Source organism: Salvia hispanica, chromosome 3, assembly GCF_023119035.1.
Source record: "Salvia hispanica cultivar TCC Black 2014 chromosome 3, UniMelb_Shisp_WGS_1.0, whole genome shotgun sequence".
In the NCBI taxonomy this organism is placed as follows: Eukaryota; Viridiplantae; Streptophyta; class Magnoliopsida; order Lamiales; family Lamiaceae; genus Salvia; species Salvia hispanica.
In genome coordinates, this window is record NC_062967.1 from 11012613 (window position 1) to 11026897 (window position 14285).

General features: G+C 36.1%; 2 protein-coding genes across 2 annotated transcripts; one reads left to right on the forward strand and one right to left on the reverse strand.

The window, feature by feature from the left end:
• Positions 1 to 485: 485 nt before the first annotated feature.
• Positions 486 to 1472, forward strand: LOC125212645. The gene is made up of 2 exons (XM_048112862.1): positions 486 to 638; positions 711 to 1472. Exons 1-2 carry the CDS (start codon positions 534 to 536, stop codon positions 1224 to 1226), a joined length of 621 nt encoding a protein of 206 aa, XP_047968819.1. The 5' UTR covers positions 486 to 533; the 3' UTR covers positions 1227 to 1472.
• A 1784-nt stretch (positions 1473 to 3256) lies between these two features.
• LOC125214817 (DNA ligase 1) lies at positions 3257 to 12455 on the reverse strand. Its single transcript, XM_048115981.1, has 19 exons — positions 12002 to 12455; positions 10872 to 11775; positions 10141 to 10257; positions 9427 to 9528; positions 9243 to 9356; positions 8756 to 8986; positions 8575 to 8669; positions 7338 to 7425; positions 6659 to 6790; positions 6052 to 6164; positions 5753 to 5854; positions 5608 to 5669; positions 5398 to 5469; positions 5198 to 5271; positions 5048 to 5104; positions 4871 to 4948; positions 4230 to 4307; positions 3974 to 4117; positions 3257 to 3523 (listed from the first exon to the last, which is right to left on the reverse strand). Exons 2-18 carry the CDS (start codon positions 11673 to 11675, stop codon positions 4049 to 4051), a joined length of 2388 nt encoding a protein of 795 aa, XP_047971938.1. The 5' UTR covers positions 11676 to 11775; positions 12002 to 12455; the 3' UTR covers positions 3257 to 3523; positions 3974 to 4048.
• Between the last annotated feature and the right edge of the window lie 1830 nt (positions 12456 to 14285).

Sequence of the window (14285 nt, forward strand, 5' to 3'; positions counted from 1 at the left end):
AGAGAGATGGACAGAGACAGGAGAACATGAGCAGAATATGAGTTGTCTGCATTCCCGCATTTGTCGGATGAAAATGAAAAAATGTGGTTAGCCAATAGCAATAGCAATAGCAATAGCTAGGCCAATATGATGTGAGTGAGTGAGAGATTAGGATTAGATGTATCCTCTTCCCTTTACCCATTAGTCTATTTGGTTTGGCAGTCACTCCTTGGCCTTTTCTGCGTTAGTCTTACACTCCAACAACCTCACTCCCTCTCCCACCCCCATAATTAGCTACCCTTAATCTTTCTACTTAATTTGATTTGTTAACAATACAATGACGGATAAAATTATAATCTAAATACTTAAACTTATTTCATTATTTTATTTTAATAGCATATGCAATTATTCCAATTAATGCACGCACAACAATTTTTAGAGACATTTTATTCTATTTTCTTTATTTTTTAGATGAATATTTTGGATAGAATAAATGGTATTTTTTCCGTATTTATTTATTTTGATGCAGGAGTAGTATAAATAAAGAGAGAAATATGAGTAGTTGGGTTGTGTTTTCTTGTCTACACCAAATAACAAAAGGTGTGATGGATCTTCAAAGAAGCCTCCTCCTCAATTTCACGTATTTCCAGCAAGATAAGGTAAGAAGAAAACTTGCTCTTGTTCAGTGCATGAGTAATTTGAAATTAATTGTGTGAATTACTGAGACTCAGAGCATGGACGAGGCGCGTGAGTCGCTGCTGCTAACAATGGAGCTTGAAGACACGCGCCTCCAAGCGCAGGAGGAGCTCAAAGCCAGAGACCAACAAATCTCCCAGCTCAAAGAATTGCTCTCCGCCGCCATCAGAGACCGCGACGAAGCTCACCACAAATGCCACAACCTCATGCTCCTCCTCCAGCGCCAATCCACCACGCCGCATTCCAGCGTCGAGTCCGACTGCGACGAGAGCATTGTCTCCTCGCCGCCGCCGGAGCAGGACCTCGCCGTGCTCATAGACCACCGCCCGCTGCCGGAGAAGGGCAAGTTCCTGCAGGCGGTCATGAAAGCGGGGCCGCTGCTGCAGACGCTCCTCCTCGCCGGCCCTCTGCCGCAGTGGCGCCACCCTCCGCCGCCGCTCGACGCCTACCAGATCCCGCCGCCGCCTCTCTCCGGAAACTGCCGGAAAAGAGGCGCCGAGGAGATGTCGCATGACGACGCCCCCCTCAAGTATCAAAGAATTGTGCTTTAATTATTTCCAATTTGCCGATTTCTTTCTATAATTTTCTTGAGTTATTATTAGTATGATTGAAGATTCAAGATTAGGAATTAAGGTGGGAAATGCAGGTGGAAATTTGTGAAATTTTGTACAGTAGTTTGGTTGAGAGTTGAGATCCATCGGTGAATGGTTAGAGAGTCGTTTTCAGTCTCACTCCTTGTGGAATCCAAAGGGATGTGTGTGGATTTTTCATCATATTCTTAGCTAACTCTTCTTCAACTTTTATGTTTATCAAAATTAGCTACATCAAATTCAATTTATAACTACGAACATTGTTGGATATGAAAAAATTTAATTATCTTTCTACTAAACCAAAACTTTAAAAACATGTATGGAACACAAAATATTGACTTTATAAAAGGCTTAAAGCGAGAACTAAAGATTTCACGACATCTTCACACAATACGGACAGGCTTTTGTGTGTGTGTGTGAATTTGACTCTATGGAAGGGAGAGGGGGGTTAGGGTGCACCAACCAGAAGGTGTGAAAGGGTTTGCTTGTCGGGTTAGGTGGGTTCCCACAAATCACAATTGGGATCTACTAATTGACCCATCTCTTTTTATTTTTAACTTTTTTATCATTGCTAATTAAATAATTCATCTTTCATTTCTTTAGTCCTAATTTACTCACTAATTCCTACTCTTTAAATATCATTAATTTAAAAGCCTAACAACAAAGAGCCGCAGCCCAACTTCCTTGAGCGCACAAAATCTTTAACTTCATCGAATTGAGGTTTTGGATGGCGACTTACCTCACTTTCCTCCTCATGCTATACTAAATGTGCATTAAATTTTTGTTGCTTTACTCTCACATTCTCACTTTTGTACTACCATATTCAACTTAATGTTGATGTACTTCCATACCTTATCACAATTATTTATAAACTAGTACGATTTTATGGTGCATTTAATGGATGGAATGTTGACGTGGTTTCATTAGAAAACGGTCTTATGATAGTACTCCTATCTTTTAGAAATTGGGATTTGATGCCGTTATACTTTTTACATGCTGAAGTAATTTGAATTTGGTTTTCATGAACAATCAGAACACTAATAATTAGGCCCAAATCAACCATGGGTAAAATTGTATATATGCTTCAAATATGATTACTTTGCACTCGAGTCTTTTCTTTTAATGTAAGGTGAAATAATAATTTAAATCAAAGTTAATCATAACTAATCAATTACATGAAATTTGTTAGTAATGATTCTAATGGAAAAGTTTGTCAGACTTCATTCCACTCACATTTTATTATAAAATGATAAACGATAAATAGGTCATTCATTCCATCAACTTATTCCCCTCAAATTTTATTATAAAACTAGTATATATATATGTTAACTCATATTCCACTAACTTGTTCGATTCACTTTTCTTTAAATTTTTTAAAACATGTGCCCAAACATAATAGGACGCCTATTATGGGATGAACGGAGTATTTGTTTTCTTTCGGTGTCATGATTACAATGCATACATCAAATCGAACTAAATCTTTAAAAAAAGGAAATAAAAAAGAAAAATAAATGTTTTAATAAAAATGAGAATATAATTTTGACATTCTTCCTTCTTTGGTACATACTACTACATACTGTAATGTGGTGTATTTTTTTATGATAATTAATAACCCAACCGTGTGTTGATTAAATTCCTAGATATAGCATTAAAAAGCTGGCACTATGGGAGTGATTTGATATGTAAATTACTAACAAGTAAGAATGAGGAGAGAAGAATTGGGCGTGAGAGACGGTTTGAATAACGCAGACCAAAGGTCGAAAACACAGAAAATATCATCTTCAAGAGTCAAGAATGGTCCACACGGCAAAACAAATCATTAAACAACAAAAATCAACAAAGAAACTCAATGCACGAATCACGTTGCTTGCTCCTAAACACAAGTTTCTTCTCTAGTTTCCATCAACCCATTTCATTTTCAACAAAATCTCTACACCCCATTTGCTCACCCACATGCTTCACCCTAAAATGTCTAGATGCCAACCCAAACATTAACAATATGCCATACATTTTTCCATTAAAATTTGCAAGTGCATTCCATGTGTCATGGATATAATATTTTCCTTTGGAAGGGCTACCAAACTAATACTTCTAATTCTAGTAACATGAAAATTTGCTAGTTCACACAGTATAAAATTGCCACAGGGGATTGAAGGAAAAATATTACAATTGGAAGTCTTACCAATCTAATGCCGAACTCCTGAATCTTGAGCACGAACTACTTCCTATATTACCCGCTCCACCTTCAGCGATGATATCTGTCAGATTAAGCAAATTAAGTCAATGCATAACCATAAAATATGAAAACAATGATATAGGTCAATGGTTTAGGTCAAGAGTTTGCAAATTTACCCTTGCTGCAAAAAAAATCTCATCAACATGTAATTTTTACTGTTGTTTCTACCCAGTATCAGTTAATTTTAGGAATATTAAAATTTGCAAGTTTCAAATGCTGGAGAAGTTTGACATATAGTATGAAAACAAACCTAAGCAGACAAAGAAAACGATGGAATAGATGACTATAATGCATGTTCCAGCTTGTTATTATCACTACTTGACTTTACATCCAGAAATATCACATCTTTGCAAACTAAATGCAAACTGGAGTTTAATTAAAGTGCATCTTAGGTTTCCATTTAATTCTTTGGGAGCTAATGAGATTAAAACTACTGTAAAATGAATTATTCTGCAGAAAAGAACCAACTTACTTTTCTCAGCAATGAAAATCCATTTCTTACAAGAGATAACACTTCGAGAATTAATGAAAGCCACTCTTTCCCATTTCAAACATCATCATTTTCATCTTGGTTGTCTTTCTGGGTGTGCTTCTGTGCGTTATACATATCAGCAACCTAAATGTAGCAAAATAAATGGCTCCAATCAACAGTTAAGAACAGTAAACTCACAAGCATAAAAAATAAAGGATGATTGAGCAAAAACCACAATATGCCAGTGAGTAGTTACCATATCAGATGAGGAGGCCTGTTCTGGATTCTTATCTTCTCGCACACGAAGTAAACGTGGAAACCTCAGAGAAATTCCCTAGGTCAAGATAGAATAAACAAGATGAGCGGATGCTCCATAATTGAAGGTAATAACAAAGAAATCCAGCTTTCACATATGTATGAAAATGAATTGGAATTTGTGGGAGGAAACATGTAGCGCTTTTTAGCAAGCAGAGGAGTTTACAAACATGCACAACAATAAAATAGTGAACAAAAAACGGCACAATATAGTAAGAAATGTAGCATGCAATGGTTTTCACATACTAGAACTTTTGAACAAAATCGCGTCTCCAATAATCACCGTACTGTAGCTATAAATATGATTCAATAGACAAATACAAGAGTAACAAATCAATTCCATTATCTCACTTTCATTTTACTATGGCCTTGGCCTTTTCACTATGGACGAGTCGCATACATTGGTAAGACATTTAATCTTAATTGAAAACTGACGGAGCTCTCTAGGCTTAGAGCAGCCCACTACCTGTTTTGGACTCTTAGTTCAGTCTAGGCTTAGAGTTCCAACATTTATAAACACAACAATATCATACTAGATGATAATAATCATGGGTTTTTTTCTTGCAAGAGAAAAGGAGGTACCTTGTCGGGATCTACGGTGCCAACGGCAGCTCGGTGAACGGGGCTAATGGTAAGATCAGCCGCTTTGACCTCCCAAACCTAAAAGAGTAGTATAAATATCAAACATCCAATATTTGAGACTCTATAAATCATGTACTATCTCTAGCAAACCAACCATTGAAAGGTGTTTATAGGTACCTCACTAGGTTCAAACCACACATCCGGACTAAGTGTATCTCCATACCTGTAATATGACTGGACATTTGCAGATGTCAGAACCTTGTGAAGCTTCAAATCCCATTAAAATAGAGCACACGGGTTCAAAGTCAATTTAAATAAAACTCCAACCTTTGGCTTCTCAATCACTTTTGAGCGAAGACTAGAAGAACGTTCTTCAAGCATAGCTTCAGAAAATCCAGTTCCTAACCAGAAACAAACGTTCGTATATCAATAGACATCAAACACAACTTCAAACCATCAAGCAACAACAATTATGTACTTTGTTAGGAACATAGAAGAATGTCAGGATGGCATCAAGTAGAGCGTACCAATTTTACATATGCTTTGGAATTCTTCTTTGTCATTGTCATAACAAGCAAGGAGAAAGGCACCATAGACACCTAGAAGCACCAACAACATTACAATGCAGCAATTTGTCAGTAACTAAATGAAGAGGAATGCATCACCATTAACATGTCTGACACAAGGCATCATGTGATTATTGGTGTCCAATAAAACAAAGTTCATAAAGAACTTACCAGTACGTTTACCCCTGCCATGGAATGCAGCAATGGGGACCAAATCTAATGAATCACCAATACTGCAGAGCAGATAATGTCAATTATACCATACAATGAGCTTATAAATTAAAGTTTCAACAAGCTAATGAGATTAAGGGCTTACGTGTCCATGTAGTCTTTCTTCAATTTTAGCCAGTTAAGCGACCTTTTTGAAGGTTCATATGTAGCATCTTTTTTCAATGTTTTGATAATCAAACCCTCAGAGCTGGAAAGTAAAAATGAAGCAACAAAAAGGTAAAGAAGAAAAACTATTTGTACTAATTCATAGCATAGATAAAATATGTCCACGGATTCTAAGCACGCTTCTTTTCAGTTTCCAGGCGAGGTGCAGCAGCAAAAAATCAACCGCATCCCACAATTGGCATTACTCACATCCCATGCGTCCAAATTAGTAAGACTAACCTTGAATTAACAGCATCATCTAGAAACTTTTGTATTTCCTCAAGATCATCTGATGTTATAGCAGTAGCAAACTGGAAAAAACTAGGTTCTTCTTGAAATGATTTGTAAAGGTGCTGCAAAAATGCCATTAGGGAGTCAACAAACATTATACAAGGCAAGACAAAATATATTGAATCACAGAACAAGTGTCCAAGCATGCAACAGCAGAGCAAAGTTAGAAAACAAATACTGAAGTTCATGGTGTTCAGCAGAAGCATTTATCATAACAAAGATTACATCAGTAAGTAAGTGCCAAACATTATACTGAAGATCACTGTTGAAGAAAGAAGATTGTTTCTGGATGTTAGTTGACGACATGATGAAACCTAAAGGAAGCTCATACTTATTGCAACAATCTTCGTAACACAGACAAACTCTCAAAGTCAGAGCCAACATTAGGTAAAAGTTTATCCTCTTCAATTTAACCGAAAAAATAGAGGCATAAAACAACTAAAAGCTCCAGTATGCCTCAGAACTCGTCCAGTTGCTCATGAACAGTTAAAAAAAGAATGATTGGAAGCATAAGTATTATCAGCAGGCAAAAGGAAAAGCAAACGAGACATCACACCTCCCTACGAACATTCAGTTGCTCCTGCAGGAGTAGTTGGCCATCAAGATAGAGAATGTCGAAAGCATATATGCAAACATTGACTTTGATTTCATTCATGACAACATTTTTCCGAGCACGAGTGCTGAGTATCTGACAAAAACAAATTTGGTAAGCAACACATCTACAACAGTTATATGTAATGAATAAGACTGCAATATCTTCCATCAAAAAGCAAATATACCCGAAAACAGAGGGATCTTCAGATAATGGTGGAGACAACAGCTCTATTAAGTATTAATAATACGAAAATAATAACCATTATGAAGACTGAAGAGGTATTTAGACCCAAAAAGAAGCACTATGAAAGCAGAGTTCAGATAGAAGGAAAATGATAGGAATATCCACAACAAAAATTAGGGTATCTACCAATGCATTGGAACAAAAACCCAGTTAAAAAACCCTTCTGGTCAATTTTCCATAAGGAACTTAACCATTTCCATCTGGGAAACAGCACAATAAAGGCTAACATTCATATTAGCATGATATAGATATAGCACCTACAATCCCTACAAAAGCTGCCAGTACAATATAAGTGGATACGAATTCCCCAAGTAAAATGTAACAGCCACCACTCATAGTAAAATGAATTATCAAAAACTGGTCCTAGTTATGTATAAATAATAAAAAACTTTTGTACCTGGAAAGGTAGGATTTTCTGTTTCTCGCGATCGTATGCAACAAGTTCGCAGTCAAGAACAAATGATTTTACAGAAGGCTTTTTCAATCTGCAGTTAGAAGGTAAATGTTAGTAAGAAGTACACAAATAAATAAATGTAATGACTCAGTGTGAACAGCAAGAAAAGAGTTTCATGAGAATGGCCAGAGTGGAAGAGACAAAAAAATGATAATGCCGCCATACAAATGGAATAGAGCTCTTTTAGGATTTATTATCAATGCATAAAAGCATAAAAGTTAGTTGATAAAGTGTCAGTTCTATGATAAAAGAACAAGGCATAGTGTTATTTTTCCTTTTCAACTAGGCTGCCTCCTATTTTCCTTTTGTACTATGCCATTGAAAAGATACTTGTAGTTTTTTAAATGGAAAAAGATACATGTAAGTTGTACTAGTTAATAAACAAATAAAAACATGTGCCACTAATACCAATAAGATAAAACAGATAAGTCATCAACAAATGCAAATGTCACCGATACAACTAACTAATTTTTCTTATAAAAAATAAAAAAATACCCACTCGTGGTATATTCCTGAATCCCACCAAAAAAATTTCCATCTCCGCAATATTCTAGGATGCCACAAATGATAATGAAAAATCATTAATTTTATTGAGGGGAGACTTCTGGCAGTTTTCTAGTAACTGATTGTATTCTTGGATAAATCCAAGTTTCTTCAATCTTCTCCTATTTATTTTGTAATCAAGCACTCAGTTAAAAGTACTAAAACAAGTGCAAAGGGCACAACTTTGTTGATATTAACTTGGCAAAAGAACATGTTTATCAGATATATACTACTCCTATTAGTTTCAGTTAAACAAAATCAGGCCTGATGTATTAGTACCCCCTTTAAAGCCATCATAAGGGGGGAGGGTTATCCACACTTATATAGAGGAGATAGGATCATCGCCAAGTCGAAGTGGGACAAGATTTAGAGATTTTAACAGTAATAATTAGAAAGAAGTACTGCAGCGAAAATCATTTTCCTTCTAGAAAAGTACTACTACTACTACCACTTTCTATGGTTACAAGCCATTTCAAACAGCTTGCGGTAGCCTATTCCCAAAGGCTTTCTGGCTTAGCTACTCTGGAATGGTACTTTTATAAGATCGGGTTATCATGGTACACTTGTTAAGTAGGTGTCACAACTCAAGTCCTAACACATGAAAATAGCCTATAGCTCTCATTAAAGTAAAGATTACCTAGTGATAGCAGCAACAACATCTGGAAACTTTCCAGTGTTCCGCTCTGCATTTCTACTGTATATCTCTACTGAGCCATTCTCCATATAGTGTATCTACAAGGAAAGTAACAGTTATAGTAAAAACAAACTCGAGATTTCATAATTCCAGAATTTTTGCATATTATTTTAAGTATTGTCACCTGAGCACGTTCTCCATCATACTTGTATTCGCAGGTGTATTCCATACCTTGAAACTTTTCCACAATTTCAGATACTCCTTTTGTAGGTTTAGCTAACATGGGTCCGACAGGAATACCGGGTGAAAAGCTACATGTCTTGTGTAGATCCCACACACCACCACAAAGAAGAGCCGGAATGATTTTATCGTATACTGGAATTACAGAATAAACTTGTTTGATGATTTTTGCAGCCTGGTAGACAGAAGAGAAAATAAATAAATTTATCTAAAAACGCCGTATGATAGCCGGAAATAATAAGTATATAGAAAATCATTCAATTCAACAACTTAAATCTGCAATCCAAAGTAACTTCCCAGACTTCAACCCACTAGCTCTTGATGTCTATCTTTAATCTACATGACATTATAATCCATTGCTCAATTAATTTAGACTCTTCTGCACATCAGGGTAGATTGTTCTGGAGATATTCTAGTACATAACAACTTACTTCTTCGAGCGAATGATCAGCCTTCGCAGAAACTGAATGCTTCTCTGAATATACAGCAGCATACCCTAATGCAGCCAATAGAGTTTGTTCTGCCAAACCAATACGTAATTTTGTCTGCATAAAATCCAAGTTTGTGATTTGTTGCGTGTATCAAATCTAAACCAAATAGATAATTTTAATGTACCTGGAGCAAACGAATCAAAAATTGAGGTTCGCAATCAGTTGTTGCGACTAGCAATGCCTTTATGTGATTCTTTTTCTTCTCTTGACTATCTTTCCCAGATTCCTATGGCAGCTAGCAAGTTAGACGAGAAATACATTGATCACTTGATTAATGTAACTTTAAAATTAAGGTTCAAAAGTGAATATTCTGATGAGTTAATGAAAAAACACTGTAATAGAAATATAGAATATATAAGAAGCATCATTCTTGATAATAGTATCAGATAAGCTCTTAAGTTGGCGTGTCTTATCACTCCATGGTCAATGGAAGGTGAGAGCACTAGAAAAGGATACAAAGTCTATTGCATTAACTGTGATTAAGAAGCCAACAATGTTACCATATAAGAGCTCCAGTCTGGACTCTGGAGCCATTAAGTGATTAAACTAACTTGAACGTCCGATCTGTTACACGTAAAGCTATACACAGTAATTTCTAACCAAAATGCATCAGAACCTTCGCTGGAAAAAGAGAGCAATATTTGGAACAACCTACTCAGCTTACTAAAATCAAGCTGCATTGAATTTCTATATTTTGAAACCAATTAAAGAAAGATGCAACATCTGAATCAAAGAACCTAATTATGCAAACAGAAAATGTGACAAAAACTTCAACAAGGAAAATAAATACAAAGATAATAGTCATAATACCGAATACATTTCGGAGAAATAATAATACCTTGGCAATCAGCCTGAATGTGTCAAAGACTTTAACAACGGTTAACGGTTCTGGTTTACGCAACAAAGGCTGCGACGTACGTATGGCTTTTGCTACAAGGCCTAGATCACCAAGTTCCTACAGTGAAGAAATATTCAAATAAACAGAATAATAACAAAGCAGCAAAGAGTGTGACAGATATTACAAGAATAGAAGCTCATCACTAGAAAAAAACAAAATGGAAACAAGGACTTATTAATAAAACACAGCAATAAAACCATATCTCCAAAGAAGACATGTCACAACAAGAAAAAAAGATGCCCATATTGTCATCTAGGTTCTACCAGTAGAGCAGGAAGAAACCATTTTACATAATCTTTATCCACGTTATGAACAATTTCTTATTGTGAAACAAATGATTCACAAGGACGGCAACAGTTCTTCATCTTAAATGCGGACTATAATGATGGAATGATAAGATGGTGCATTACAAGGAACAAAATAGAAGAATGCTTAGAAATGAAATCATATAGGTGCGCACATATACACAGAGGTTTATCTTAGGTGCATACTAAACTTAAGATTCAGGGAAGCTAATCCATGTTATTCCATCATACTTGATTTCAAAAAGCTCAAACTAAGGCCCAAGTTACTCAATCTAATACTTGAGTTAAAATAATTTAGAAAGCTCAAACCCAAGCAAATTAAAGGCATGGCACATAGTCAACTTCAATGGTAAATCATGCAATCACCTCGTATTGCTTCTTAATATGTGTTTCTTTAGCCCCACAAGCCTCAGCAAGTGCCTTGATAATCGAAGATTCCCCAATACCAAGCTCCAAACCCTCATGAGCAGGTGCGATCCTATTCACCAAAAGGTACATAACCGCCAAAAGATCATCCGGCGCTGTCTCCATCACTGTCCTCAGCATATTACACACGATGCCTGTGATGACAATCCTGCCTGACTCCTTAGAGACAGCCTCCAACGTCTTTGCTAAAAACATGAAAGGCACCCGTTTTCCTTCACCCCAATACGCCGCCTTCTTCGCTTTGAATTCTACAGCCTTTTTCTTCAACTCCGATACACTCTCCTCTGGCGTAATTGACAACTTCGGCTTCTTCGCCGCCACCAAGCATTTATCCGCATTACTACTAGTCTGAATTTGCTTTGAATCTGAATCTTTCAATCCACCGATTTCACACGAGCTCGAATTCTGCACAATATCTTGATTTTCAGTGGGTGCTGGTGCGTCTTCCTTTTGTGGAAGTAAATCAGGGGTTTGGGATTGGGGTTTAGATGGGGTTTTGCGTTTCCGTGGCGATGATTCTTTAGCCTTGGACGGTTGATTTTTCTTCTTGGAATTGGCCATGAGAACATCAAAGGCTGAGCGGGAAGAGCCGGACATTGTTCGTGCACTAGGGTTTAGTGTGGTGGAATTGAAGAAATGGTTAGAGGAGATGGAGACGGGGGATCGGGAGGTGAGTTTTGTTGCGACGTTAAGAGAGAGAGAGACGAGGAGTGAGGTGTGGCGGCATGAGCAGAACGAGAACATCAACTGCGCGGGAAAAATGTGCAGAAGGCTTCACAGCAAGCTAAGAGTGGCGGGGCAGTAGAGGCTAAAACTCAAAACGACATCGTCATCTAAATTTCACCTGTGATTAAAGGAAAATAAAATAGCAGTAATGAGGGATACGTCAAAATTCAAATTGATGGGCTGAAAAGCCCAGACTGATCACCCAAGGAGATTTTCATCCACATCTACCTATCCTAATGCCAGTGGGTGTGAAAGTACTTTTATATCCTTTTGGGCGGCAAAATGAGATAGACAAGTTTTTGTTCTTGCATATACATACATACCTATAGGCTATAACCTGTTACCTGTGAATGTTTTACCGAGATAAGCATAGGATCAGATTTTTGCAGGAACATGAATTTATTTCCTTTCTCCATTTTGGATGGGTTCCCAGTAGAAACGCTGCAGCAGGAAATTTGTGTGTCTTCCCTAGAAAAGCACCGCAGATTCAACACATCTTTCTACTTACATAGATTCCGTGAACTACTTGCTTCTGTACCAAAGGAGCAGAGAACTAGTTGAGAGAAGGGTCCCACCGCTGGTCCGTGAGTGCTGCCTTCGTAACCAGCCGTCGTCCCACCGCAGCAGCTCCGCGGAGAGAACAGAAATAGAGCAATTAGTGAATAAGAAAAAGGATGAATTTGAGTTGATAATGAAATTAAACGAACAAGACTGAAGGGAGTTCCATTGTGCATCGCCGTTTTAGTAGCACAATCAAGGAGAGAGGCCGGTGATAGTAAACCTAGGGATATGGACATTTTTATTACTCCATGAATTTTTGTTTTGCTTTTATTTTTTATGTCATCATGTGTACTACAAATCATAAATTTGTACGACAGGAGCTGTTTGTTTGCAAAATTGTAATCCAAATTAAATCTTAATTATTTTAATTTTCAGTATTATTTTTACTTATAGTAGGTTTTAGTTTATAACTTTTATGAGCTAATTTAATATTTAGGTCCAGTTTAACATGAGATATTAGTAATTTATGAGGTGATATTTTATTAAATGCTAAACTTATCATATTTATTAGTTTCTTTTGTTTTTAGTAGTATTATAACTATTTTCATTTTTTTAGTTGAGTGAATTACATATTTAGGTCTTATACTTATCACGACGCACGTTCGCGGTCCCTATACTTACAAAATATCATTTGTAGTCCTTATACTTGTACTTATGCACGTTTTAAGGTTCTTTTCACTTTTTAGCATTTTTTCGGACAAAAACACCCCCAAAGGATAGAGGGCAAATTTGTACATTATTTTCTCTCTTTCCCCCTTCATTCTTCCTTTTTCCTCTTTCCGGTAAACATTGTAGAACTTTGGAGGTGTGGACATGTTCAATAATCCATAGAAATTTGATTGTCATTGTGCAGTTTGTGGTTGCAAAACAATACTCCACTACAAATCAGCATTAGATATCAGCATTCCAACAAAAATACCATTCTTATTCAACGCCCTTCAAATCAATCATAGCCCTTTGATTATAAATCCAAACTAATCTTTTATTTTTTTTATATTGTGGAATGGTAGATTTTATTCATTGTTCGCATAATTAACATTCACTGTCGGAGGTGCTAAAGCGAAAAAAGGGAAAGGCGGTGCTACTAGAGAAGGACGAGAGAGGTAAAATGATGAAGAAGAAGAAGAAGGAAATAGAGAAAATAGTGTGCAAATTTGCCCTCTATCCTTTGGGGGTATTTTTGTCCGAAAAAAATGCTACAAAGTGAAAAGAACCTTAAAACGTGCATAAGTACAAGTATGAAGACCGCAAATGATATTTTGCAAGTATAGGGATGGCAAACGTGCGTCGTGATAAGTATATGACCTAAATATGTAATTCACTCTTTTCAGTTTGACATATTATATGCAGGGACTGAGCCATAAACTTTTTATGAAAGGGGCAAAAATATACATGAAGATAATTTAAACATTTAAGAAGGGACAACTAATGAAAGATCAATACAAAATATGTTATAGCAAGTTATATTTATATATAGGTAGTTAAATATGAGCAGGGGCATTTGCCCCATCTAGCAATACAGTCCCTGATTGTATGCAAATAAGGTGGTCTGTGCCCTAAATATAAAAGCTTTTCTTGTAAGAAATATTCTCTCTCTCTAATGAGCAGGGTTTCATTTTTTTTAATATTCTTTTTTTTTCAAAAGTTCATATTTTGAAACAAGACGGAGGGTGTATAATAAATGCATTTGACGTATAAAAGTTATGACAAAATAAGTTTAATATTAATTTATTATGTGACAATGTGGAAGTTGTGACAATAAGCTTAATATATTATGAATAATGTGATATGAAAAAGAAAAAATACCTAATAAGTTTTACAAATTTAAAAATAAGTATATTGAGGTGGACAATGATAGTACGATATTGTGTGTGACTAATGACTAAAACTAAATATATATATTTAGAAAAAAATTCTCACTCCCTCCGTCCTATAATAGACGACATGTTTTCTTTGTCCTACAAAAAATGTCACATTTTTAACTTTGGAAAAAGTTAACCCTCACATTAATATAAAAATTATATCTTCTCTCTTCATCTAACACACAAAACAAAACCTCTTGAAATC

Bases quoted from the DNA above. Each gene is read 5' to 3' on its own strand.
- LOC125214817 (XM_048115981.1), bottom strand. From the start codon at position 11,675: ATGTTCTCGTTCTGCTCATGCCGCCACACCTCACTCCTCGTCTCTCTC. The intron at 5,670-5,752 runs GTAAGCCCTTAA...TCTGCTCTGCAG, and splicing joins AAGAAAGACTACATGGACAC to TATTGGTGATTCATTAGATT. The intron at 5,105-5,197 runs GTTGGAGTTTTA...GCAAATGTCCAG, and splicing joins AAGTGATTGAGAAGCCAAAG to TCATATTACAGGTATGGAGA.
- LOC125212645 (XM_048112862.1), top strand. From the start codon at position 534: ATGAGTAGTTGGGTTGTGTTTTCTTGTCTACACCAAATAACAAAAGGT. The intron at 639-710 runs GTAAGAAGAAAA...ACTGAGACTCAG, and splicing joins CGTATTTCCAGCAAGATAAG to AGCATGGACGAGGCGCGTGA.